The sequence below is a fragment of the Glossina fuscipes genome, unplaced genomic scaffold (genome assembly GCF_014805625.2).
Source record: "Glossina fuscipes isolate IAEA_lab_2018 unplaced genomic scaffold, Yale_Gfus_2 112, whole genome shotgun sequence".
Lineage (NCBI taxonomy): Eukaryota > Metazoa > Arthropoda > Insecta > Diptera > Glossinidae > Glossina > Glossina fuscipes.
In genome coordinates, this window is record NW_023998455.1 from 1,883,914 (window position 1) to 1,908,473 (window position 24,560).

The following is a 24,560-nucleotide window of genomic DNA, read 5'->3' on the forward strand; positions in this document are numbered from 1 at the left end:
TAAAGAAATATTACAAAAGCGATATTTAAATTTTTGTAATATTTTAAATTTAAATAATATTGAACCTTTTAATTGCTTATAAGGGAAAAATCAATTTTCTGCATATTCGTTGGCAGTGTTTTTCCCTTCAATTTCGATTTTTAAAAAGTTATTGTAATTGTAATGAGCTTTGGTGGAAATTGCTTTGTGGTTTTACCACTCCATTGTGCCAACAATACCGTCGTGTTTGGACGCAATTCTGAAGATGAGACTCTGGTGGGTGTGGCTCAAGAAATAGTTTACTATGACGCTGCTGAGTCATTAATGGGAAAAGTAAGCTGCCTGCATTTTCTTAGACTTTTTTTTGGTTTAGTTAGCTACTTTCTATGATGATTTTCATCTTTTTGTTTTTTTTTTTCGGTTTGTTTTTGTATATAGACTCTCGAATTAAGCGATGCTTCAAGTTTTAGAATTTATTTTACAAAAACCAAAACCCCATGGTATTTGGGGAGGCGATTGTGGCTCTAATGAACATAATGTTAGCGTAGCTATTACATGGACTAATAGCTCTGCAAATAATCTAACAGCCTTAGATATTGTGCGTATAACCTTGGCTAGCTGTGATACGGCTGATAATGCCCTCGAGAGAGTAGGACAATTGATTACAGAGCACGGCGTTGAAGATGTAAAATTCAGTTTAATTATCTGTGATCCCACAAAAGTCTGGCTAGTTAGTTGTGCAGGCAAACTATGGGCTGCACAAAGTTTATCGGAAGGCTATCATCATGTGCCTAGAAATGGTTTGGCCGTAACCACAACCATCGAAAAATCTTCCGAAGATTTGCAAGAAGCCTTAAAAGCCATGGGATGCTGGGATGGAGAAGTAAAATATTCAGCTTTATTTTAAATAACTCAACAAATTCATTTTGTTTGCATTCCAGGGAGAAATAGATTTTGCGAGCTGTTTTAATAGCTCTCCTGATTCTACTGAGGAGTGGAGTGGTCCAGAACCTGTTGGCGATGGTTCTTACGCGTTGGCTAGCATGTTTGAAACTTTACGTACGGCAGCACAGGCTACCACTTCGCGTTCGGCAACTGTATTTGTTTTATGTAGTGATTTAATTTCTTGTCATTGGTTTACCGGAACGCCCGATACAAGCGAATCAGTGTTTAAGCCATTCTTATTCGCCACGAAACCAAAAATATCGCCTTTGACCAAAGCTTTAGCTGACAACGAGATGACATTGTTGCATAAGTTACACTCACAGCGTAAGGCAGCCTCGTTAAAGCATTTGAAAGCTTTAGAGACAGCTTGCGTGGAAGAGGTTTCTGCCTATTTGGCAGAACACCCTGAAGTCAATGAAGAGCTCGATGAATTGATGAAGGATTGTGTCGAAGCCGAAGTTAAATTCTATCGTTAAAAATCAAAATTTTTTTTTTAAATTAGAAAAGCTTGCTGCTCCTTATGAAACAAAGGAAAACATTCTAAAGGCTAAGAGATGCATCTGTTTATATTAAGCAAAGCTGAAGACAAATTTTCTTCAAACAAATTTATACATTTTAAACATTTTCTTTTGATAATATCTTGTTTTTTGGAATTAATTAATTTAGATTTTATTATTAAACTTTTTCTTCAAATTTACCTTGTTTTTAAAAGACTTTTTATACAAATTATTTAAGGATAAGTTTTTATGTTCCGTTAAAGAGAAACGCAAAAGTATTATGATATTTGTTTTAATTTATATAAAAAAGAATTTTTTATAAGAAATTACTTTTAAGTAAACGCAACAATTATAGAAGGAAAAATAAAAAATAATAATAATTATGCAAATAATTCACATAAACTCGAAATCACATAACTTTTTTTTTTTTTTTTAGTATTAATAAACTATCAAATACATTTCAATATATGCCGATATTTACAATATTTAAGTAACATTGAAAGAAAATTATAGTAAAACGCATCAAATAAACAAATTGAACGCATCATTGTATGAAAATACATATTATATCGACACTTAATGAATTCTTCAATAAAAGCATTAAAAAACATTTTAAAATTTAATGTAGTGTGCATATATTTCATAACACCAATATTTTTTGTCTTCCATTTGCCTTACGGATCTATTCTAAGGCGAAGGCAATAAACTCGTTATGATTCGTTGTCGGAATTGGCCGACAGTTCAAAGCACGTGAAAACGCTATAAAGGGATTTTTTTACACATATCAACTAATTTTCCGTCATTGATTCGCTGAATAGAAGAAGAAGAAGCCGCTATCGAAGGCCACTGTTTACTTTGTTCAATCTAGTTATTTATATAACAACTTTTTAAAATGAGTGTTTATAAAGGGAATGCCCGAAAAGGTGATCCGATCCTAGCCATTTTCAATAGTCTTCGCCCTTGGACCAAAACGTTTCGAAAATTGCGACATGTGAATTAAACAAAAATTTACCTAGACTGACGTTAGGCGCACAAACCGACATACCGTACAGACGGACCGACGGGCAGATAAGCTTAGATCGATACGGAAAGCCATTCAAAACAAGTGGTATACCAACAGAAGAGTCTTGTGAATATTGCAAATACCCGCATAAACTTAATGTAACTTTATATCACAAGTGTTAGTTATAAAGAAGAAATTATCGTGAATATTGATTAACTATTTATATTTATATATAAAGCAAGAGCAAGTCTCCTCCCAAGCCGAAGTTAGCCTCCTTAAATTACTTTGCTGCTATAATTTATGATTCTTTTTCAAGAAATAAACTGAGTATCATTTTCTTCTAATTATATTTTTGTTTCCGCATTCTCATGAAAAATAAAATAACTTTTTGAAATTTCTCCATGTTTTATTTTTACAAATGTCATGTTAATTGATATGTTTTGATTATTATTTAAAATAATTCACGAAGGATTCATTACTCATCTCATCTCTAAATGGCATCGTCTTTAACAAAAACGAAAGTCAATAACCTTCACAACGCAATCCTGCAAATAGCAGAAAATTTGCCGATGGGTTTGCAAATTAGCATAGAGTTCGTTCTGCAAATAGCAGAGAATCAAACTCATACCGGATAATAAACGTCGTATTTACGATAATTACATATAAAAATAAAGAGACAATAAAAGAAGAAGAAGAATAGATATGAAGAAATCTCGTAGATTTTCTTTTCAGTTCTTATTCGTTTCCTCGGCTTTTGCATGAAATCCTTAAGAAAATTATTAAATTTGCTGAAGAAAAATTGGTAAATTTTCTAAAAAACTGTTATTAAAGTGTCGTTGAATGTACGGAAAATAGGAAGAGTAATGAAAAACTTGCTTAAAAATTGCGTGAATAAATAAAAAACTTGCAACATACCAGCAGTGTGTGTTTTAAAGAAAGAAAAGAAAAAAAATTGTCTATTAAGAAAAGGGTATGTTCAATGCAAATTGTGTACACTCTGGGCTTTCTCGATTGATTTAAAAGTTTAAAATGCCATAAAATTAAAAATGTTAATACAAATGGCTTAAGCCGGAATAATTCTATTGCTTTAGGCAATATCACTTATGAAATTCTGTATTTATTGATGAGTGTAGCTTTCATTCATTGTGCCAGTCAGACGGGTAGCCCAGCATGTTAAGGCAAGAAAAGGAATCCGTGGCAGAAAATAGTGCCAGGTTCTGAAAATTACGAATTTGCCAAACTTTGACCATTGGTCAATATCGCAGTTAACTCAATTAAATAGTGAATAGAATTTGGAGCTTTTTATAGCATTCGCTAACGAATTTTGTGAGAGATTTCCTACAATATTGTAATTTTCTTACAACTTATCAAATATGTACATAAGAATCTCTGTTTATTCTTTACTCGCTCGGAGTATCTCCTCTATTCCGAGTGCTCATAACAATCAAAGGAAAAAAGTTTCACATTCGCCAGCAATAAAAATCTTAAGACTGCAATAGATATTCAATAACTTGATAGTTTTCTGTTAAACTAAATTACATTTCGCTTTCAGGAAAATAAGTTCCATACATTTTACAACTTACATTCTTTTGAGACTGTAGACAAAGGGTTATCGATTAGAGCCTAATCCTGATCACAAATATTTATTTTTAAAAATTAATTACACATCATCAAAGTTTTGGCTGCGTCACAGCTTCTGAAATTCTGAACACCAGTCAGCTGGTTATCCAGTTCCCTGATTTAATGTTTTGAAATTTTAAAAATCGTCATTAAATTTTTTACCCTAATATCCGATTTAAAATTTTTACAAATGTTGCCTGTAAAATTTATTCTTCGTGGCACGTTAATATGTGCAGCAAAACAATAAGAAATTAGAAAAGAATTTTTTTTATCTTTATTTTTAGGAAACTTTCGATGTTTAATTTTTATTTTTTTTATGTAGAGTGATAATATACTGAAAAGCTGTTCTCTTACACATAAAATAATACGATTTACCGTGAATTTGCAAACTTTAAACTATGTTCAATTTCTTTCGATGATGGCAACTCTATTCACATCTTTCTCTCTCTTGTTTCCTCTCTATTCAATAACAAATAACAATAACCTCCAATAGGAAACATGAACAGACATAAGAGAAAGATATATGTAAGTTGAAAAAAAAAACATAAATTAGAACGCAGTGGAGGAGTTTTTTTTCCATTTCTTATTTATTCTTAAAGTATTGGTTATAAGTGGCTGCAATTGCATTGCGGGTTTTAACTTGAATATTACGGAAAAATGTGCAAAATAAAAATGAAACTGATACGTTATTAAGAGAATAGAACGAGAACAAAACTATTCAAATGAAGTGAAATTTTGTTAAAATTTTAAAAGAAAACTTGTTTCATTGTTCTATTTACTATATAAATATAAATGTTAATTGTGTTTGTGTGAGTATAAGAGATATGTAAAAATTTGCAAACAAAAATCAATAATTGCAGATCTTTTAAGTTGTTTCGCATAACTTTTGAAAAGAAAAATGGGAAAGTATCTAAAAGGAGGAGATAAGTTATTTATAATAATAAAGAAGAATATTTAGTGCTAGGGGAAATCCAGTTTTACACTTGAGTGCTCCAAGGAAAACCTTTTAGTTAGTATAAAATTTGCGTTTTATCCATTTTCGGCAAAACTGCTTTGTAACATTTTCGGATTTTTTTTGTGGGTTTTCAACGATTTGGCGCTTTTTTGTTCAATACAATTTTGTGCCTTTAAGCAAAGCGTGTTAAAATATGTGTGTATGCTCTTGAAATTTTTCCTTTTTTTTTTTTTTTTTTTAAACGAAATCAATAATATTTTCAAGTATACTAAGAAAATTCGTATTATATTAAGAATTTCAATGGTGCACTCCTTCCATCTTATAGATAAAAGATATAAGGAAAGTAAAATTTGGGGTGTTCCTCTAATATACATATTTTTTTTTCGTTTCTCCCCACTTTTCGGCAATTCAATTGCACTTTCAATGAATTTCATTACTTAGCACTTTTTTTTTGTTGACTTGGCGTTAATTCCCCTTCACATTCTTTTTGTTTATTTTAATATTTCTCTCTTCATTTATTTCTTTCTTTTAATTTGTTACTTTGCTTTCTGTCTGTTTAACTTGTTCCGCATTTTCTCTCTCTGTTTTTTTTTTTACTTCATATGTAACATCTTTCTCCCGCCATATTACCAAATAATTTGTTTGTTTACAAATTGAAAAAAAAAAAAAAAAATTGTGCTGTGTCCTCATTTTTGTTATTTTATTTTTATTTTTTCTCTTGCACACATCCATGTGGAATTGTAGTGAAACGCGTGCGTTTGCAATCGAGAGGGAATATAGCTTATATAGTCCTATATCAATAAGAGACATAACAACAAAACAATTGATTTTTAGTAAAAATATTTGAGAATCATACCATATGCTTCCACATCAGTCATGTGTATAGTTAAGTTGTGGAGGGAGAGAAGAAGAAATGTCTATATGTAAAAAGACATGACAAGTTCTTGATTGAAAAGTTCTTAGAACATAAATGTTAGAATAATGTTGAAGAAAAAAGTTCGTAGCGTTTCAATCATATTTGTCATGGGCATTAAGAGAAATCATTCGATGCATAATCAACACTAATACGTGTAAGAAAAGTTCCTCTGGTACGGGGGGAAATTCAAAATAATCAAAAACAGCATACTCTGCTTGAATAAAAAATCTTTTCTCTATCACAACAAAAGTTAACATCGCCTTAATCCTGCCCCTACAATTTCGTTAGATTAGAAGTTTCTACGCGTCAGCCATGACCCGGCAAGTGCGTACAAGGCATTACAACATTGTAAATGTTTGCCAGGATTTAATATTTATTATAAGCAAATAGTGACTTTGTAACTTTCTTAATTATCCTACACTACTTGGGGTACAAGGTATATTAAGTTATCGCTGACGTATGTAACACGTAGAAGGGCCCACCTTTTATTATACCGATCGAGTCAGAATCATAGTCTCAATTGATCTAAGCTTGTCTGTGCGTCTGCCCATAAAAATTTGTGTTCAGCCTGTAGGTCGCAATTCTTGAGAGATTTTCATGAAACATAGTACAGTGACATGTTTTGACCCAAGGAAATTGTTCGGATCGGTCAACCTTTCCCATGAAAAAAATTACAATTTTCAAAATATCTCGGTAAAAGGGACTAAGTAGTAGTATTGCGGCATTCTATATTGATGTGAAAATTTTGGACCGGCTGGGGCAATTTGTTAAATCCCCTCTCGTGTAATCGTTCCTGTGGAAACTAAAGCTTTATTTGGTAAAAAGATCGAATATTCAATGCTAAAAAAAAACCATTAATATTTTGTGATGAAATTTTTGTTATGATAGTAATTAGATAAAAAAATTAAGTGGACCTAATTTGAACTATACGAGCCTAGTTCTTCCCCCACTTCCTATAAGATATCTCAAGACGTCTTAACAAGTCATAGGAGCGTTGCAACAAAAAAAATCAACAATAGGATATTTGGATCACTTAGGTCTATTTTTCTTTGGATCACATCTTACATAGGCGCTGCCACGAAACTCTTAAAAGGGGAGAAACTCTAACCTTTCAATATGCGAGCTTCTATGGAGCTTTTTGATTACTACTATTACCAAAACAAGCGAATAACTGTACTAGACGAAGTGGCGCAGGGTATGTTAAGGTCGGCGTTGACCGGCTATAATGTTCTTACTTGTTTTTATTTTAAACGGGGTAATAAAGAAAGATATTGATCAGCAAAATTTACACCGCCCATGTAATTATTGTAACCCATAACGCCTATTGGCTTTTTTGTTGGATGTGTTTCCCAGGCGACTGTGGCAGCGAAGATGTTTAACTAAACATATGCCTTTTTGATCGATAAATTTTTCCCATTTTTCTAGTAAGAACCTTCTGCAACTTCTGCACTTTCGGGGCGAAAAGGTGAACTAAGTCAATTTAAAAAGATCTCTTTTAAAATCTACTTTCCATCTTTAGAATGAATTTTAGCCTTCTTATCATAAACACCGCGAATCGCTATGTTTAACTTTAGTTTAATTAGTTTTTTTCAAGTTTAGTTTTAAACTAAGAGTCGAACTAATATTGCAAAATTTAATGCATTTAAGCGCATTTTCAAAACATCACGACATTGTTTTTTTTTTTTAATTTTATAATTTTTCACCTTTCACAAGCGCTGCAGAATGCCTTGATACGCTCCGTTTAGCCAATGGCTTGATATATTACATTATGCCTTCGTGCAAGCCTTAGGTGAGATTTCACAATACATCTGTTTTCTTACTTAGTTTTTCTTAGTTCATCTTTTCACCTGCAGTAGATAGGGAAAGATAGGGAATGCCATGATATTACTTCTTAAAAGAGATGCAAGAGTTGTAACCGATTTGCAAGGCAATTGGCTAAGATCGTTTTATATCAATCACTGTAGAGACACGGATGGAGTCACGCTACTGAACTGTCTAATTAATTCACTTTCATCCTGCCATTGCGATGCGATGATAAAAAAAAAATCATTGTCAAGCAAAGCATTTCTTTGGAGGACTTTGAACCTTTTCTTTAAACAAGAAATGTAATCATTATCACATTATTTATTCATCTCTGGCTGCAACTACACATACACTCACATTAAGCAACACTCTTAAGGCTAAAGGGCTTAAATTGCACAACTGCAGAGAAAAATCATTAAGCAAACTTGACTTGAATTCTGAGCAGATACATTTTTACTTAGAATACTTGAAGTGAACTTAAGTCCAAGCTTTAAAATTACGACATTATATGTGAAAGAATATCAATCGGACAGGCAGGTAGCAAAGGTAAAGTGAAAAGTTTGCAAAATTATAGGCGTGAAAGTATCCAAGGTGAACATAAATCTGTGTAAAGGATTAAAGGTGATCATAAATCTGTGTAAAGGATTAAAGGTGAACATAAAGAATCTTTGTGACTATATAGTTACTTATAAGGTACAATCTCCAGCTCTGAGATTCGAAGCCGTGATCGCCGAGATTTTCCACTGGCCCCAATTTTCATGTTTTTTTGATTGAAATCCTGCCGCGTCTAAGATATTTTTTGGGGGCCGACTAATATCTAAGAAAAATTAATTCTCATTTATGCTACACTTATGGTGCAGGAAGTCAATCTTGGAGAAATTATGAATGAATTAAGCATATTTGCTGCCCCGATGCCTATCTATGTATTCTCGTGCCCAACCTATAGGATACCAGCTTTGTGATATTTTGACGAAATACGATATACCGATGGGTTTTAGCTCAGGAACGAACCCTATTGAAAATGGACTTAATTGGACTATATTTGTACTCACTCGCCGCACAACGCCTTTTTCGAAAAGTAGTCTTATGAAAAAAGAAGGCAGAATTTTGTTAAACTTAAATAATGTCAATTTACCTTTTTGGTCCTACTCCATATAAGGGCCACCATGAAAACATAGACAAAAAGAATTAGTATTAGTTGTTTATAAGGAAAATAACTGAAACCTATTAAGTGAGACGGTCTAGGGTATTCAATGTTTGACCTTATCCGGCTATAATTTTTTACCTGTTTTTTCCTTTCAAGTTTACGCATCAACACGATGTCTCTGTCAAGAATAACACGATCAGTCCCAAATTTCATTAACATTTCTATCGAACTGTTTGTGAAGAGTGCGAAAATACGCTTCATCCAATCCAACCCCTTTTCCTGGAGAATAGAAAAAGTTGTGCAATGTGGGTGCGGGGTGTTTAAGCAAACAACATGTGGTTGCGTGTGCGTAGAATGTATCCCGTAGGTGGGTGTACGTGTATCAATGTTAAAAATCGACGCATTAAGCGTTTATAATCGGCATTTGAGATCAGGTGTGATCCCGGAAAATGTGCTGTGTGTCAGAAAGGATTTTGGTTGTCAAGATGCTGCCGTCCACCAGTCACCATTTATATCAGTCCAATTAATCTGCGGTTTTAAACGATATTTAACCTGCTGTGCTCGGGCGCTACTTTATTGACTCTAGTGAATTGTTTCAAAAAATGTTGGAATTTGAATTTCTTCTTCCTTCTTCTATCTGCCTAAGCACCACCAAGCTTACATGTTCAGAAGACATCCTCCGAGTGACTGGTCAAATTCTTTTATTAAGGAATAATTAAAATGTAGAGAAGAGATCTAATTCATAAATCATAGAGCTCTTCGAGCTACCGTAGTGACGCTTTACTTACCTTATACTCTATTATGTATTGATTAAACCTTTTGCTTCTTCATTTACAGGTAATTTTTTTACCCGTCAAGTTAGGTACATGTATAGAGGTGGATCTAATATATAAAAAAAAAATGAGTAAAGGCATTATTGTGGTCCAGAGCCTAGCGTTACATAGCCTACACCGCCTTGCCGTTATTTATACGACAACTTTTCAAAATAACAGGAGACGCGGTAGATCCAGCCCTTTTTCAATTTCCTCCTTGGTTCAAAAAACATCACTGGACTAGATTTCCTCTCAAAATACGTCGGATTTCCTCAAAATATCTCAAAAATCGAAGCCTATAAAACACAAGACGGACTGACAAACGCGAAATCATAATTAAATCACTTTCTGAAAAGATCGGCGTAATAAAAGATGAATCTATTTTAAGGCCTTTCCGATGGCGCATATATGCGCACAAAACTTAATATGCCCTCATATCACTAGCGATGTAGGGATGTAAAAAAAAAAAAACAGGAAGCAGAACCGGTTACGTTTTCGTGAAAGTATTAGTTTAAGGCGACTAAAATTGTTGAGGTTGTTTATCCACAACAAGCTTCAGCAGGCTGGCCACCTTTTAACCTCATAACCCAATGAAAAAATGTATATACTTTTTATTAAGTATGTTTTTTTTTTTTTTTTTCTTTTAATGACACATTGTACAAGTAGAACTTGTGCGCGTAGATAAGTTGTGTCGCCGGCTGTTTTGAATACAAAATTAGAAAATTTCTTTTGTCCTTTTCTTCTAAGGAATTTTCAAACTTTCAAAGAGTTCAATAAACGTCACGTTGACCCCATTTAGAAAAAAAGTATGGAACATGTTATGCACATATAAAGTAATGATGAATAAATTATTTTCGAATTTTGGAAACGACAAGAATTTTACATAACTAAATATTATAATATGATTAAAATGTTTATTTATTATTTATAGACTGATTCAACGCGGCGTGTTCATCAGACCCTTCGTCTTTAAAATACATTGGACAGAAATCAATTAGTTTTTCTTTTTTTCCCTTACCTGGTTATGAAGCATCGCTACAAAAATAGATTCACGCAAGCGTAAAAGGCAATTTCAGACCACAATGAAGGAGATGGTCGGCGGCTGTTGTGTTTGTTCTGATGAGCGGGGTTGGCCTGAAAATCCGCTCGTATATTGTGACGGTCAAAATTGTACTGTCGCCGTACATCAGGCATGTTACGGTATCGTTACAGTACCAACCGGACCATGGTATTGTCGCAAATGTGAAAGTCAAGAAAGATCGACGCGTGTACGCTGTGAATTGTGCCCCTCGCGAGATGGTGCTTTAAAAAAGACCGATAATCAAGGTTGGGCTCACGTTGTCTGTGCTCTCTATATACCGGAAGTACGCTTCGGTAATGTTACTACCATGGAACCGATAATATTGCAATTGATACCCCAAGAGCGTTACGGAAAAAGTAAGATTTTGATGAAATTTTTTTCCTCCCCTTTTTTTTTTTTTTAACTTTTTTGCATCTTTTTTTGCATTTTTAGCCTGTTATATCTGCCAGGATGTGGGTAAAAGTAATCGTGCTACCGTTGGAGCATGTATGCAGTGCAATAAATCGAATTGCAAGCAACAATTTCATGTCACTTGTGCTCAAAGTTTGGGTTTATTATGTGAAGAAGCTGGCAATTATTTGGATAACGTTAAATATTGTGGATATTGTCAACATCATTACAGTAAACTTAAGAAAGGTGGTAATGTCAAGACAATACCCCCGTATAAGCCGATAAGTCGCGATAGTTCTTCGGATTCTGCCTCCTCGCCTGAGAAGGAAATCGATTCGAATATAAATGCCAATGCGTCGGCTTCGACAACATCCGCAGCCATTAGTATTAAAATTAATACAAGTAATTTGAATTCTGCTTCGTCGTCATCATCGTCCTCCAAACAGCGTAAATCGTCGAACGCTAGCAAACAATCGACAGCATCATCATCATCGTCGTCATCATCCGCAGGGAATACAACCGCAAATTCAACGGGGAATTTAAATAGCTCGTTGCATGGCGTAACAGGTAGTAATTTATCGAGTGGTTCCGGCGGCAACTCAAGCAATATAAATTTATCTACGAGTTCAAATGCATCGTCGGTAAATACGAATTCTAATTTTGGAATAGCTGGCTCATTATCCGGTGGTGGCGGTGGTGGTAGTGGTGGTGCTGGCACCACTTCAACCAATTTAAAAAACTCTTCAAGTAGCAGTTCAAGCAGTTATAAGGATAAGGAGAGTAAGCATAGTAAAAATTTAAGTAAAAATTCCAGTTCGAGTAAAGATAAAGAGAAGGATAACTATTCGTCAACATTCTCGTCTTCGCGGGATTCTCGAGATAAATCTTCAAAATCTTCGAAAAGTAAGCAAGACATAAATACTAACAACAATCCCGTTAATAGCAGTAACAATAACAATAATAATAATAATAATAATAATAATACCTCTTCGTCGTCAACAAACATGAATGCAACAAATCAAATAAACACTAGTTCGGCCAGTTCAAGTAGCACGTCAGGAAATCTCTTTAGTAGCGATCATCATCATTCAGCAAATGTACAAAATTTATCCTCAAATTCTGCAAGTGCAATGGCTTACAATTCTCATTCCTCGACTGCTGGTGTCAATTTAATTGTTACTTCTTCGTCTAATTCCTCCTCAACGACAACAACGTCTAAGGATATGATGAAAGGAACATCTTCGATTCAAGCGCTAACAACAAACAATTCATCAACGGGTTTCGTTAGCGATTTACATAGTGATAACAATATTTTCTCTTCGACCACTACTAAGGAATCTTTAAATTCGATGAATGCTTCTTCAACAACGACAAACTCGGCAAACCTAGGAGGAGGAGGAGGTTCACTTTCTAATAAAAATTTCAATAATTCGACAAATGTTTCATCAAATACCACACTCAGCAATAGTTCGAATTTAAATAATAATAACTCTTCCTCTTCCGCTCTTTCATCATCAGTATCGTCGTCATCATCATCGACATCGTCATCTGCTCCATTTGTGGCCAAAAAACGTAAAAATGATTCAAAAGTAGTAAACTCCATGTCCGATGAAGTCAATGGGTAAGCTATTAATAAGCGAAATTCTCATCGCAACAATATTTATTAGATTCTATTGTTTTCCATTAACATTTTAGGCCCTTTCGTGATCTTATTAAAGATGTTACCGTCACATTAACTCCCCTAACGGATTTTGAAAAAGAAATTGAAAAAAGCTCTAAAAAGGTAAGTTGACAGTTGACAGCCCTTGAAATCTTGGATAGCTTTATGTTACAATAGTAAATGTCAGAGGAATACGAAAATAAATTATCTAAAGAAACGATTCGAATAATGTTCACCGAACACAAGATCGATTGCATTTGATGATGACTTTTATGAGTAAATAAGACGAATGTTTCAACAAACTCTCTATTAATTATGAAAAATATCTAACATTCTATGGAGCGATATTGTTAAGGAATAACGAGATGTTGGACTTGCCCTGCCTATAGCTATTCGTTAAATCTTGATCACCAGTACGAGAGTATACTCTTTTTGGAATACCCACAAGGAAGCTTCAGAGACTCCATAAAGTATATACATAGTCTTGATTAGCATGAAATTATGCATTGATCAAGCCATGTCTGTCCATCTGTGTGGCCGGTGTTGTATGTTATTGACGTTCTTCTAGTCGTAAAAATTAAAAATCGATTTCAAATTTGTTAGAAACATTGAAAGTTTTTGGGCCCAGATTGGTGTTGAAAATGGGCCAAAATGGTCGAAGCATAAGCCCACGTGAAGCGTAAAATAAACGCAACTAGTTTTTTCTAAACAAAAATTTATGATTTTTTGTGGGGGACGTCTCGACATGGGAGATATATTTTTTCTACAAAATACCATCCATATAGGCAGGTAGGGCTTGGAGCGTAGAATGCGAAAAGTTGTTATTCAAATAAAAGATGACCCATAGATATATTTTTCCAACCACTTTCTTATAACAAGTCAAAGCGTGGTGGTTGGTGTAAGAAATTCGCTCTCAGCCGAATATAATTTTCTTACTTGTTAATGCTTAGTCTTGCTCAGCTATAACGCCTTTAAATATATCTTTTTTTAAGCATGTAATAAATAAACCGGAAAGTTTGAACCCCAAGAGCGTCAGACATAACTTGCCGCAAGGTTGTCGGCAGTCCGCCTGATGTTTTCCAGTCGAATGTACGCAAATTTTAATTCTTCCTTCCACCTTTCATTCCTCTATCCATAATTATTTACAAATATCACCGTTTTATAGTAAATATCTTGTCTTTTTATACCCTACACCACTTGTGATATACCGCCATATTAAATCTTTGGGGATGTATGCAACATCCAGAAGGACTTGAGATAGATCCAATTTTTTTAATAACGATCGCTTGTAGGTCCGTCTGTCCCTCTTGTTTTGTTATGTTCGCTCTGAAATGTATAATGTTCGAGATGTTTTGATGAACTTCGGCGCAACGACATTTTCTGGTGCAAGAGCGAAAACTTTTCGACCACTTCTACTATGAGGCACAATTTTGAATAGTCGCTATGTAAGTAATTTTAATAAGGGAAGCAGTTTCGGATAGTTAATGGCGGTCCGTGCCCCCCTATAGTGCATTTTTTTTTTTTTGTATTATTGGGTGATTCGGAAAGATATTGCGTTTTTTTTTGGCCAAAACAAAAAGTCGATTCCATTATCGTACATAAATAATTTATCAAAAACATTAGAATACAATGGATTGAATGGATTTCACAAGCGTTAGACGGTTTGCTTTGTTTTTATCAGTTCCTGTTAGCCTTCTGGAATGTGATGCAAAAGCGTTGAAACGAATTTTCGCAACCCGTATGTAATACTGGCTTTCTGTTCACTCATTTCCTGCACACGTGTCCAATAATTCTTTTCGTGCTTGAGCATAATTTTTGCCTTTTGGTTAGTAATAGAAGTCAAGTACGCCGAAGATGTTGCTTTCGATTTTCTACACTTGATAAAGCACGTAAGGCTTACAGTGTCACCTCTCAAACATATGAAGACGGTGGGCATGCGCACTTGGCTGTGACAAAATGAAATTAGATCCACTGTTCACAAAAAAAAAAACGAAGTATCTTTCCGACCAACCTAACAGTTATAGTTCTCAAATAAAAAGAGGAAATTAAGTGGGCGGACTATCTGAACATGGGTTTTAGTTTGCAGATTTGATAGACTTGTGTAGTGTGGTACGGCATTGTACGGCACGCGGTATAGATATGCGGCATAGGCCTGTGTTGTTGGTCTTCATATTCGCTCTACTTTCCAATTGTTTAAAAAACTACGCTTAAGTCGAACATAATTTCCTTCCTTTTATTGACTGACCTCCACATTCTAGCTATATATAAAGCAAAATAAATTTCTCAACTACCGAGTATTAAAAACACTAAACTGAAATGTGTTTTCTAGCAATAATTGAATAATAAATAATATATAGCCGTCAGAAGCCGTCAATTCATACTCGAATGTAAATCGTAAAAAAAATGTACCTAAGGCAAAACTTTTTAAGAAAAACAATTAAAGTTTAAGTGCATACGAAAATCGTTTTTTATCGCCACTAAACAGATGATGTAAAAAACTGTTAAACAAATAGCTCAGCGATTTTCTACACCTTTGAGTTTTATAGACTCAGTCGATTTCGCAAATAAGACATTCATATAACCATGACTTAAGTGCTTAGCATAGAAAAGCAATTAGATTCACGTTTAAATCTCTCCAAATGCCATTTATTGTATAGAAAGTCTTAACCTAATCTTGGGTTTTTCTTCAAAAAACTTTACGACTTTGGCGTACTTTTCTTTAGAAAGATTTATTGTTACAAGTCTTTGGTTATTGTTGGGAGTGTAAGAGGAATTAAGAACACGATCTAATAATTTGTGATAGAAAGAAAAGCATATTAATTTTGTGCGCATGTTTGCAACACCCAGAAGGATTTGAAATATTTCCACTTTTTAATATACCGATCGATTCGGTATCACTTTCTGAGTCGGTCTGTCCGTCCGTCTCATTTAATTTTTTTTTTTGTTTAACTTCCTTCGAGGATATTTGGCGCATCGTAGTGTTTAGATCCAAGGATGAACGCTTTTAAAAATGGTTCAGAACTGACCACTTGTTCGACCTCTTCCCATATAGCATCTCATATTTGACGGTCGTCACATGAATACCTATAGGGTGATGTAGGCTATTTAATGGTAGCCCTATAGCACTTTTACTTGTTGATTTTCTATCTTTAATAAATATCTCTTGTCTGAATCTTACATACATACATATTAATATAATAACAAAAAGTTTTTTTTTTTTCACATTTCAAAGATGCTTTTTTGTTCATGTCTTTATACTGTCAGAAAGAAGATTGCAATGCAATACAACATTTCCAATACTACTTTCTTTTAAATTGCGAATTATTAGGTTGCCCGGAAAGTCATTTTCTTGTTTTTCAGTAAACGATTAAATTGCATTTTTTCACAGCTAAGTTTGCACCTAAGCCGAATTTACGTATTGTCATCAAATAAGAATTTTTTTATCACTACTTGTAGTTCCGACCCAATGGCGAACGCACTTGGAAATGCTTCGAATCGCTCTACTTTTTCCATCAATTCCCATATCACGCCCTATTTTGAATAGTCGTTATATAAGTAATTGTAGGGCATGTAGGGTATTTAATGGTGGGCCACGCCTACTGTAGTGTTAAATTTGTTTCTATATAAAAAGAGCGTGAAGTTATATATATGATCGGAACGAAATTTAAGCTATCATAAAATCTTATGGCCTAAGACTTGGGGTCGATACAGTACGGTACGCATTGTTTTTATTTATTATACCCTCCACCACTTGTTGTGTGTGTTAAGTTGAAATCCACGTACGTAACACCCCAAAGGGCAGGGTATTGAACGATCGGCTTTCCCCGACTTCTATGTTCTCACTTCCTTTTCGTTTAATATGGCCAATCACCTAGTCCGAAAAGGTGGATCAAGAGGGCTCGTCTTTGGAGTCAAAACACGTCAGTGTGCAAAATTTCATCAAAATATCTCAGTAATTGCCACCTGTAAGTTGCACGGACGATCGGTATAATAAATATGTGGAACTTAATATGTGGAACTTAATATACCATATACTACAATATAACTTTATTTTCAATTTTTTTTTTTGGCACAGAGTTTAAAAAAACTACGTTATGTACATATCACTAGAATAAGTTATAGTGTGATGCGTAATGCTTGGAGATAATGCTTTTAGATGCGGAAGCAATAGTTGTATTTAAGATCCTGTAGCATTAGTTATGGCGTCTTCTGGAATGCAACGATAACATATTCAACTTTGCAGTATGGTTCTTTGTTGCCTACAATAGTATACTGTGGGAAAAATGAAACGAAGTGTTAAATCAGTTAAAAATGTATGACGAGTAAGTTCTGAACGCTGTTGCTTCAGAAGAGTCATATATATTAGGCGGCAATGAAAATACAAGTCAATAAAAAAAAGGGAGAAATAAAGTGAAAAATGTAACACTTGAGGAAATGTCGCCTTAGTTATCGTATAAGAAAAGAGTGAGGTTACGTTGAATAATTGCAACAATAAATAATTAATTCGATTAAGAAAATATATCGTTAATGTAATTAAAGGAAACTTTCTTGAATGGACAAAACTGTTTTTTAGAATTTTTGATGGATGTACGATGACAAAGATCGTGTGGACGTTATGTCACCCTTGTCTATTTCCTTGACATTTCTATCCCAAAATTTATGCACCCCTTATTAAATTATATAACAAAATATGCAAGTCACCGGATGAATTTTCATATTTTATGACGTATATATATATGTATATATATATATAAATTGACGTTATCGATTTTGTTGTTTTGCCATTTTGCTCAGACTTTCTGTCACGATGCGTTGAAAACCAGATGGAAGGCTGGCTTTTTTCTTTTTTTTCATTTCTTCTTTATTTAAAGTTGCAGCAGCCTTACGGTTTTTTTTTTGCTGATGTTAAACATCCTGCCAGGCAGAGTCATTGTCCTAACACTCAACAACATAAAATAAACACTCAAAGAACAGTCTGACTGAACAAAGGATGCGTCGTGCTATGAATTTGTTGCGCTTCCTGTAGATGTTGCATATATGTATTGTAACGAAACAACATAACGACATAAATATTGTAAATACGTACATATATATATACATACCTATATAAAGAAGTATATGAATGTATATATATATATGCATATATATATATGTGAATTAATAGAGTAAAACATAATAGCGGAGCCTGGAAGACAGGAAAATTAGGAACGAGCTTAAATTTGATTTGAGTCGAATTTTCAACATCTATCGGTTGTAATTATATTTCTGGAAGAGATTCGTTTTATTTAACACGAATATGAAATTCTTAAGTCAAGAACTGCAGGAAAAAGGATGAGAACGAGATACTATAAGTATCTGCTCCTGCGTGCTTTTCTTTTAGAAAGGAGTTCAAGTTATCGGAAAGGAATTGAAGCGATAGCAAAGGCTTAGGAAAAGGCGGGCTTTGTTTAATTCCGGAAAATTGTAAAGGACATCTTGAAGAAGTCGTAAGTTCTAGATAATAGAATATAAACAGAGCTTGATAGTAAAATAAATAAGAAAAATGTAGCAATAAAAAAGGCAAGGGAGGCAAGAGGGTCTACTTTAGCCTGGTGTTCACTTATGCGAAATGTAACAGTCTTCTCGGGACTATGATGAAAAGTGACTAAGCAGTCAGTTCACGTTTATAAAGAACCATCACTTGCTCGCGACGGGGGCTAAAGGGAGTAACATAACATAAGGTCAAAAAAAAAATTTTTTTTGACGCATGCTTTTATCTTACAATGAGAGACCCTACTATGTATAAAAAAAGGCCCAAAGTCTTAGTTGCTAGTGCTCATCCTACATTTTCACATTATTGGCAACAATAAAGCCATAGGTCAATATAAATATTTTTATTAGTACAAGTCATAGAAAGACGTAGAGAATATTGAAATGACGACCTTCCTCTATCAACAACTATTATAAATGTCAACTGCCTTTATCAGAGGAGACCATGTCATCAAGAGGAATGAATTTTCTCCTAAAAGCACTAAAGTCAGGAGTCACCAAAGAATCCCAAAGTTAGCGACAGCCTGCCTATTCCAGTACCAAACCGACGGGACAATAAACGAACGTTCAACCAAAAAGCTAGACTTACGCGATGCTTTCCACTCGACCTAGAAAACTTCAGTCGGTCGAGCGTTGCTAACTGAAACAATCTTTTCTTAATCCAAGAATTAATTTTTTTGGTCTAAATAAATTATATAATAATATTAGTGGTATACGTATGTCGTTAGTAAAATCCAGATGATGTCAAATGAAAAATATCTTAAAACATTTCTGATTGGTCGATATTTCAATCAATCAATATTGGGAATTCGTTCGATCCCTTCGCACTTGTCGAACTATATTCGTTCCTTTGATCTCACTAGATCGAAAGTAAGAGTGATCTTCGACGGCTGAGATGTCTGAGAAGCTTCTAGGAGATCTAAGTCAACTTCTCTACTAACTAAAACCACATTTAGGACATGGGGTTCGATATCTTTGTAATTGTCGATCTATGTGCCTTGCCTTGATTTACTTCGATTGAAAGTAGTAGTAGTAGTGATCGAGAAGTGCGAGCAACTTCTTGGAGATTTAAATCAACTTTCCCATTGATTAAAATCAAGACTAATGTCCACTTGAGCTGTAAGGCAGGGAGAAAAATTACTTTGTACTGTGAGCGAAATGTCTTTGGCTTTTCGTGAAGAGAAGAGCGTAGTTCGTCGAACATGCACAATGAATACTTTCTTAAGATCCTTAGTATAAACTTGGAGGGTATCTACAGCACTATGCGATAGCCCTTCTTTGATATTCTTGTTATAAAGGCGACAAGAAAAACGCCAACCAACAAGTATATAGCATATGTCGGAATTTTCGATAAGAATGTACGGACAGACTTAATAATTCACTTACTTAGTTTTCATAAATAGGTTGTCATTGAAGGCTAACCTCTTTTTGAAGATAGTATCACACCGAAGCAAAATCACTTTGAAATCCTGAGTGAAGATCGAGATTTTATTTTACTGCATATGGTAAGTCGCATGGCGAATTTAGTTTAATCCTCAACTTTTGGTGGTGTGACTATACAAAGTGCGCCTTATTTGAATTTGTTTTTTTTTTTTTGTTTTTTGAATTTTTCTCGTGACATTTCAAGTGTTGTGTGCAATTCCCAGTTAAAGTGTTGTTATCCAGCATAGACGCTGGCATTTTATTAACGTTTTTTTTTTTTCTTTCTAAAATATTGTACGTCCCAGAGGGTTTTTCTATTTTTCTGTTTCTTGTTTTTTTTTTTTTTTATGTGGAAATCTTCGTCCTGCTCTTTTTCTGCCTTTGCTTTTTTTTTGTTTTGTTTTTTTTTTTTAAATTGTAAACTAACCTTGAAAGCATTACGAATTTTTACAGAAAATGATTTCATTTCCCTTTAATTTGTGATATGTTCGTTTTTCATCAATTCTTTGACCTTTTACTTTTTTTCCTCCTTTTTGTTGCTTTTAAATTTCCGACTTTTTAGATTTTTGGCTTGTTTTTTGTTTTTTTTTTTTTCCTGATATACGTTCAACATAATTTATGATGGTCGTAAATTTTGACAACCATTAGCGTAGATGTAGCAACAGTTTTAACACGTGTTTACATCCGTTGTCTGTTTGAAAGAGAATTTTTTTGAATTTTTTTTTTTTGTTTTTTTTTTTTGTGTGTGTGAATAAAAGGAGAAGGAATGGAATTAAGTGCGTTTTTAATGAAGCACGAAAGCGTTAGCGTTCGCTATGGAAACAAGTGTCAAGTGAAGGGAGTAAAAAACATTGTAATTCAAATTATGATGTGATGGCAAATTTGTTTTGTGGAAAGTTTTAATGTCACAATCGTTTCATCGCATAACTTCATATTTTCACATTCAAACTTAATTAACAGGTTGACTGCATTCGGTTAATAATTGCAAACAGTTCCGGGGTATAATATATCGCTATGATTGAGATTGAAAGCAAAGCGTGAAAAAACACTAAACTGCAATCGTTTCCTACGTCGGATTAATTAACCGCAGCGGGGTCTCAAATAATTGCATGGAATCTAGAAGAAAAAAAAATCGGAAACATTATATATACAGATATACATAGATCTGCATAACAATCGCCCATTCTTCTAATCGATCATGAAAATATAACTTTTAGTTAGAATCAAAATTAGCTATGTGTGTACGTCCGTCAACTATATATACAGATATATATAGATCTATATATGGCTGTCTTACATAACAATCGCCCATTCCTCTAATCGATCATGAAAATATAACTTTTAGTTAGAATCAAAATTAGCTATGTGTGTACGTCCGTCAACTGGTTAACATAATGATTTATGATCTTCTAAATTTGTTTAAGAAAATCAAACTTTATATGAAATGTTTTCTTATCGTGATACTCGGCGAAGTTCATCCAATTTAAAATGACGGGATATTATCACACTGTGAGTTATGTTGAAAAGTTTGGAAAATTGTAATTTTTTTTTTTTGAGAATTGGTCGAAAATGTGGACCGACCCGAACAGCAACAGCGTTCGTCCTTGGATACGTTAGTGAGGCAAACTTAATCAAAATATCTCATAAATCGCGACCTGTAGGTTCAACACAAAAGTGAAGCGTCATTGGACGGATAGACGGATAGGCAGGCTTAGATCAATTCACAAAATGATTCTGAATTAGAATCAATTGGTTTAATAAAAGGTGAATGTTTCTTAAGCTTTTCTGGGCGTAACACACGTTCACACTTAATATATCTTGCATCACAGGTGGTGTAAGGTAGCGTCTGTGCAGTTGAATTTTAGTTTGAAGAATTACTCTTAACCAAGCTAAAGTTTTGTAGCGATCGTTAGGATGTCCCATGTCAATTCGCTTAATAAAATTCTTGATCTTTTTCTGCCACTAAATACTAAAGATGGCACTTAAAGGCAAACACTTTTATTAGGGAGCGGGTCCAACACGTGCTCCAAGATGTACTAAAATTAACTTTTTCTGTCAGTGGACTTATCAGTTTTCTCCTGTCTTTCTCAGAAAATATCAAATATTATCCCTCGCTGGCCTTGAAAGGACTACTGTCTATGAGATTACTTCCCCATTACAGGGAGAAGGCTTCAAACTTTGCATAGTTAATTTAAGTGCCAAACCGATGTTGAAACAGTTGTCTGCTAGAACGTTCACCTTGTTGCGTTGAAACGGTGGGAGTTAAAAAAATGGTCCTATCCCTTCTAAGCTGACCGTGCGTCGAAATAATCTGATCTATGGCTTTTAATCGGGAAATATTACAAATGCAAACTTTTTCATGAAAAAACTCTTGTAAATGGAGCAACATAAGGGCGCGCAGTTGTAAAATTTCTTTCTATCTAAAACATTTCAAGTAATGTCGTTTGTCATACCGTCAAAAAGTGTCGTCGGTGTATCAAGCTTGATCAAAATATCACAAAAAATACATGGACAGGCCACCAGGCAGGTAGACGGATAGACAACCTTAAATAATAAAAGTTAGGTATATCTCAAACCCTTCTGGGTGTTTCATACATCCGTCTAAACACAGTATGCTATATCTAGCAATGATGTAGGGTGCAGATATGTCCAGAATGATTAAAGAATGTGCAGCAGCTCTCAGCGGAAAAAGTGTCGGAGCTTGTGTAGTGTAGTGCAAGTAGACGTCAGTGTTAAACCGAAAAGTGGGAAAAATTTTGTACCCAAATCATTATCCAATTTGGCAAATAAGAATGAATTAACAGAGCGATTTGGTCAACATGACCTGGCTATTAATTATATATAGGAAAAGGTAAGATTTTTTACTTTTTGCACACACCATAGGTGGCAAGATGCGTTCTCGCGCATACCTGTCAAATCAGGCGAAAGCGAAATAGCTCACGTTTTGCCTTAGTATTTCTTGTTCAGAGTTGCATTTACAAGGATCAACTCAAAAAGTGACTCTCTAAGCTTGTCCGTCAGACCTATTCGTGTGTTCGCTCGTGTTCAACCTCGAGAAATAGATCCACCTTTAAGTACAAGGATCCAATCAGAAAGTGACTCTCTAAGCTTGTCCGTCAGACCTGTTCGTGTGTTCGCTCGTCTTCAACCTCCAGAAATAGATCCACCTTTAAGTACAAGGATCAATTCAGAAAGTGACTCTCTAAGCTTGTCCCTTATCAATCAGTAATAGATTCATCTATTAGTATAACGGTCTAAGCAGCAGCAAATGGCACTCTAAACTTGTCCGTCCGTCCTGTTTTTTGGCGTCCAACAACGCTAGGCCACGATGTTTTTGAGATGTTTTGGTGAAACCTGGTGCGCTGACGTACGCTATTGAAAATGATTCGGTCTGAACCACTCTACGGCCACTTCCCACTTAAAGCCTTCATTTGAAAAGTAGAAATATGAGCAACTATAGGGTGGGGTGTAAGGTATTTAATGGTGGGTCATGGTCGTTTATTATTATTGTTGCTTTTTTTTTCTTTCTTGTAAATCAAAGAAACGTTATCGATATGAAGTCATTTTTTGCTAAGCTTAGCTCATTGTAAATGTCAACGATTTAGATGTAAATAATTGATGGATTTATTGTGTGAGCTTGAGTACAACACAAACTCACTCAATCACTGCTACTTTTGAACGATCTATTGCTTATCTAAATCAATTTAAAGCAAATTCGTTCGAGGCATCTTCGATGGTTTAGGGTAAAATTAATTTTGTCTTACAGTATCGTACAGTGTATCGAAAATCGTTACAACCCTCGCATCATCATATCAATGACGTTTAGTTATTTAGTTATCTGCAATGTTGCGTTACCCTAACAATTCCAGAAGTGTTGGCAGATAAATATTTGGAAAAGAAAATGAAATAATTTTTTTTGTTCCTTAATTCTCAGACTATGTCTTCTGCCCATTTCGAAAGTAAGGGGGGGGATACATAATTAGATAGTTAAGTTTGCTTAAAAATAATACCAAATATTATATTACTTGACCATATGCCCAGCATTTACACACCATTTAATCTCTTTTTTTTTTTGTTTTTGTTTTATTCTATTTGCAATAGTGCAGTAAAATGAACTCGTAATGTGTTCTATACGTAAAAATCAATTCAACATTAATTGAATTATGTTTAGATTCAGTTGAGTATGTATGATCTCTTTAAGCTAACCCTAAAATTTGTCGCACGTTTTATTACATTCGATAACTGCTACCCTACACTTGCCTACCTACCATTTGCGTAGTGCAAGCGTATGTAAAGTTTGGGGGGATGTATGTGCAACACCTAGAAGTAATTGAGATAGATTCACATTTTATTATAGCAATTGAATTGGAATCATTTTCTGAATCGATCTAAGTTTGTCTGTCCGTCTAGCATATATATATTGTATTCAAGATGCAAGCGTATGTAAAGTTTGGGCGGATGTATGTGCAACACCTAGAAGTAATTGAGATAGATTCACATTTTATTATAGCGATTGAATTGGAATCATTTTCTGAATCGACTCAAGCTTGTCTGTCCGTCTAGCATTTATATATTTTAATGAAGATGCAGGTTGCAATTTGTAAGAACTTTTCACGAAATTTGGTACACCAAAGTGCTTGGGCCTAAGGAGGAATGCCATTAAAATTCATTCGGATCGGACCACATTTTCGATCGCTTTCCCGTATCATGTCGCTTTATGACAAAACAGTGTAATTTTCAGTGAATTTGTCGATAAAAATCGCTTAGTAATAGTATTTTCGCAGACTAGATTCGTGTGAAA

At 34.3% G+C, this 24,560-nt stretch overlaps 2 protein-coding genes across 2 annotated transcripts in view; both read left to right on the forward strand.

Moving 5' to 3' along the window:
- Positions 1–32: 32 nt before the first annotated feature.
- LOC119639374 (secernin-2) lies at positions 33–1,424 on the forward strand. The gene is made up of 3 exons (XM_038036704.1): positions 33–312; positions 418–862; positions 921–1,424. Exons 2-3 carry the CDS (start codon positions 434–436, stop codon positions 1,398–1,400), a joined length of 909 nt encoding a protein of 302 aa, XP_037892632.1. The 5' UTR covers positions 33–312; positions 418–433; the 3' UTR covers positions 1,401–1,424.
- A 1,794-nt stretch (positions 1,425–3,218) lies between these two features.
- Positions 3,219–24,560, forward strand: part of LOC119639422 (serine-rich adhesin for platelets) — a 76,999-nt gene continuing 55,657 nt past the window's right edge. The window contains 4 exon segments of the mRNA XM_038036781.1: positions 3,219–3,394; positions 10,609–11,114; positions 11,191–12,769; positions 12,844–12,931. Of these exon segments, the coding sequence (XP_037892709.1) occupies positions 10,760–11,114; positions 11,191–12,769; positions 12,844–12,931 (2,022 nt within the window). The 5' untranslated portion in view covers positions 3,219–3,394; positions 10,609–10,759.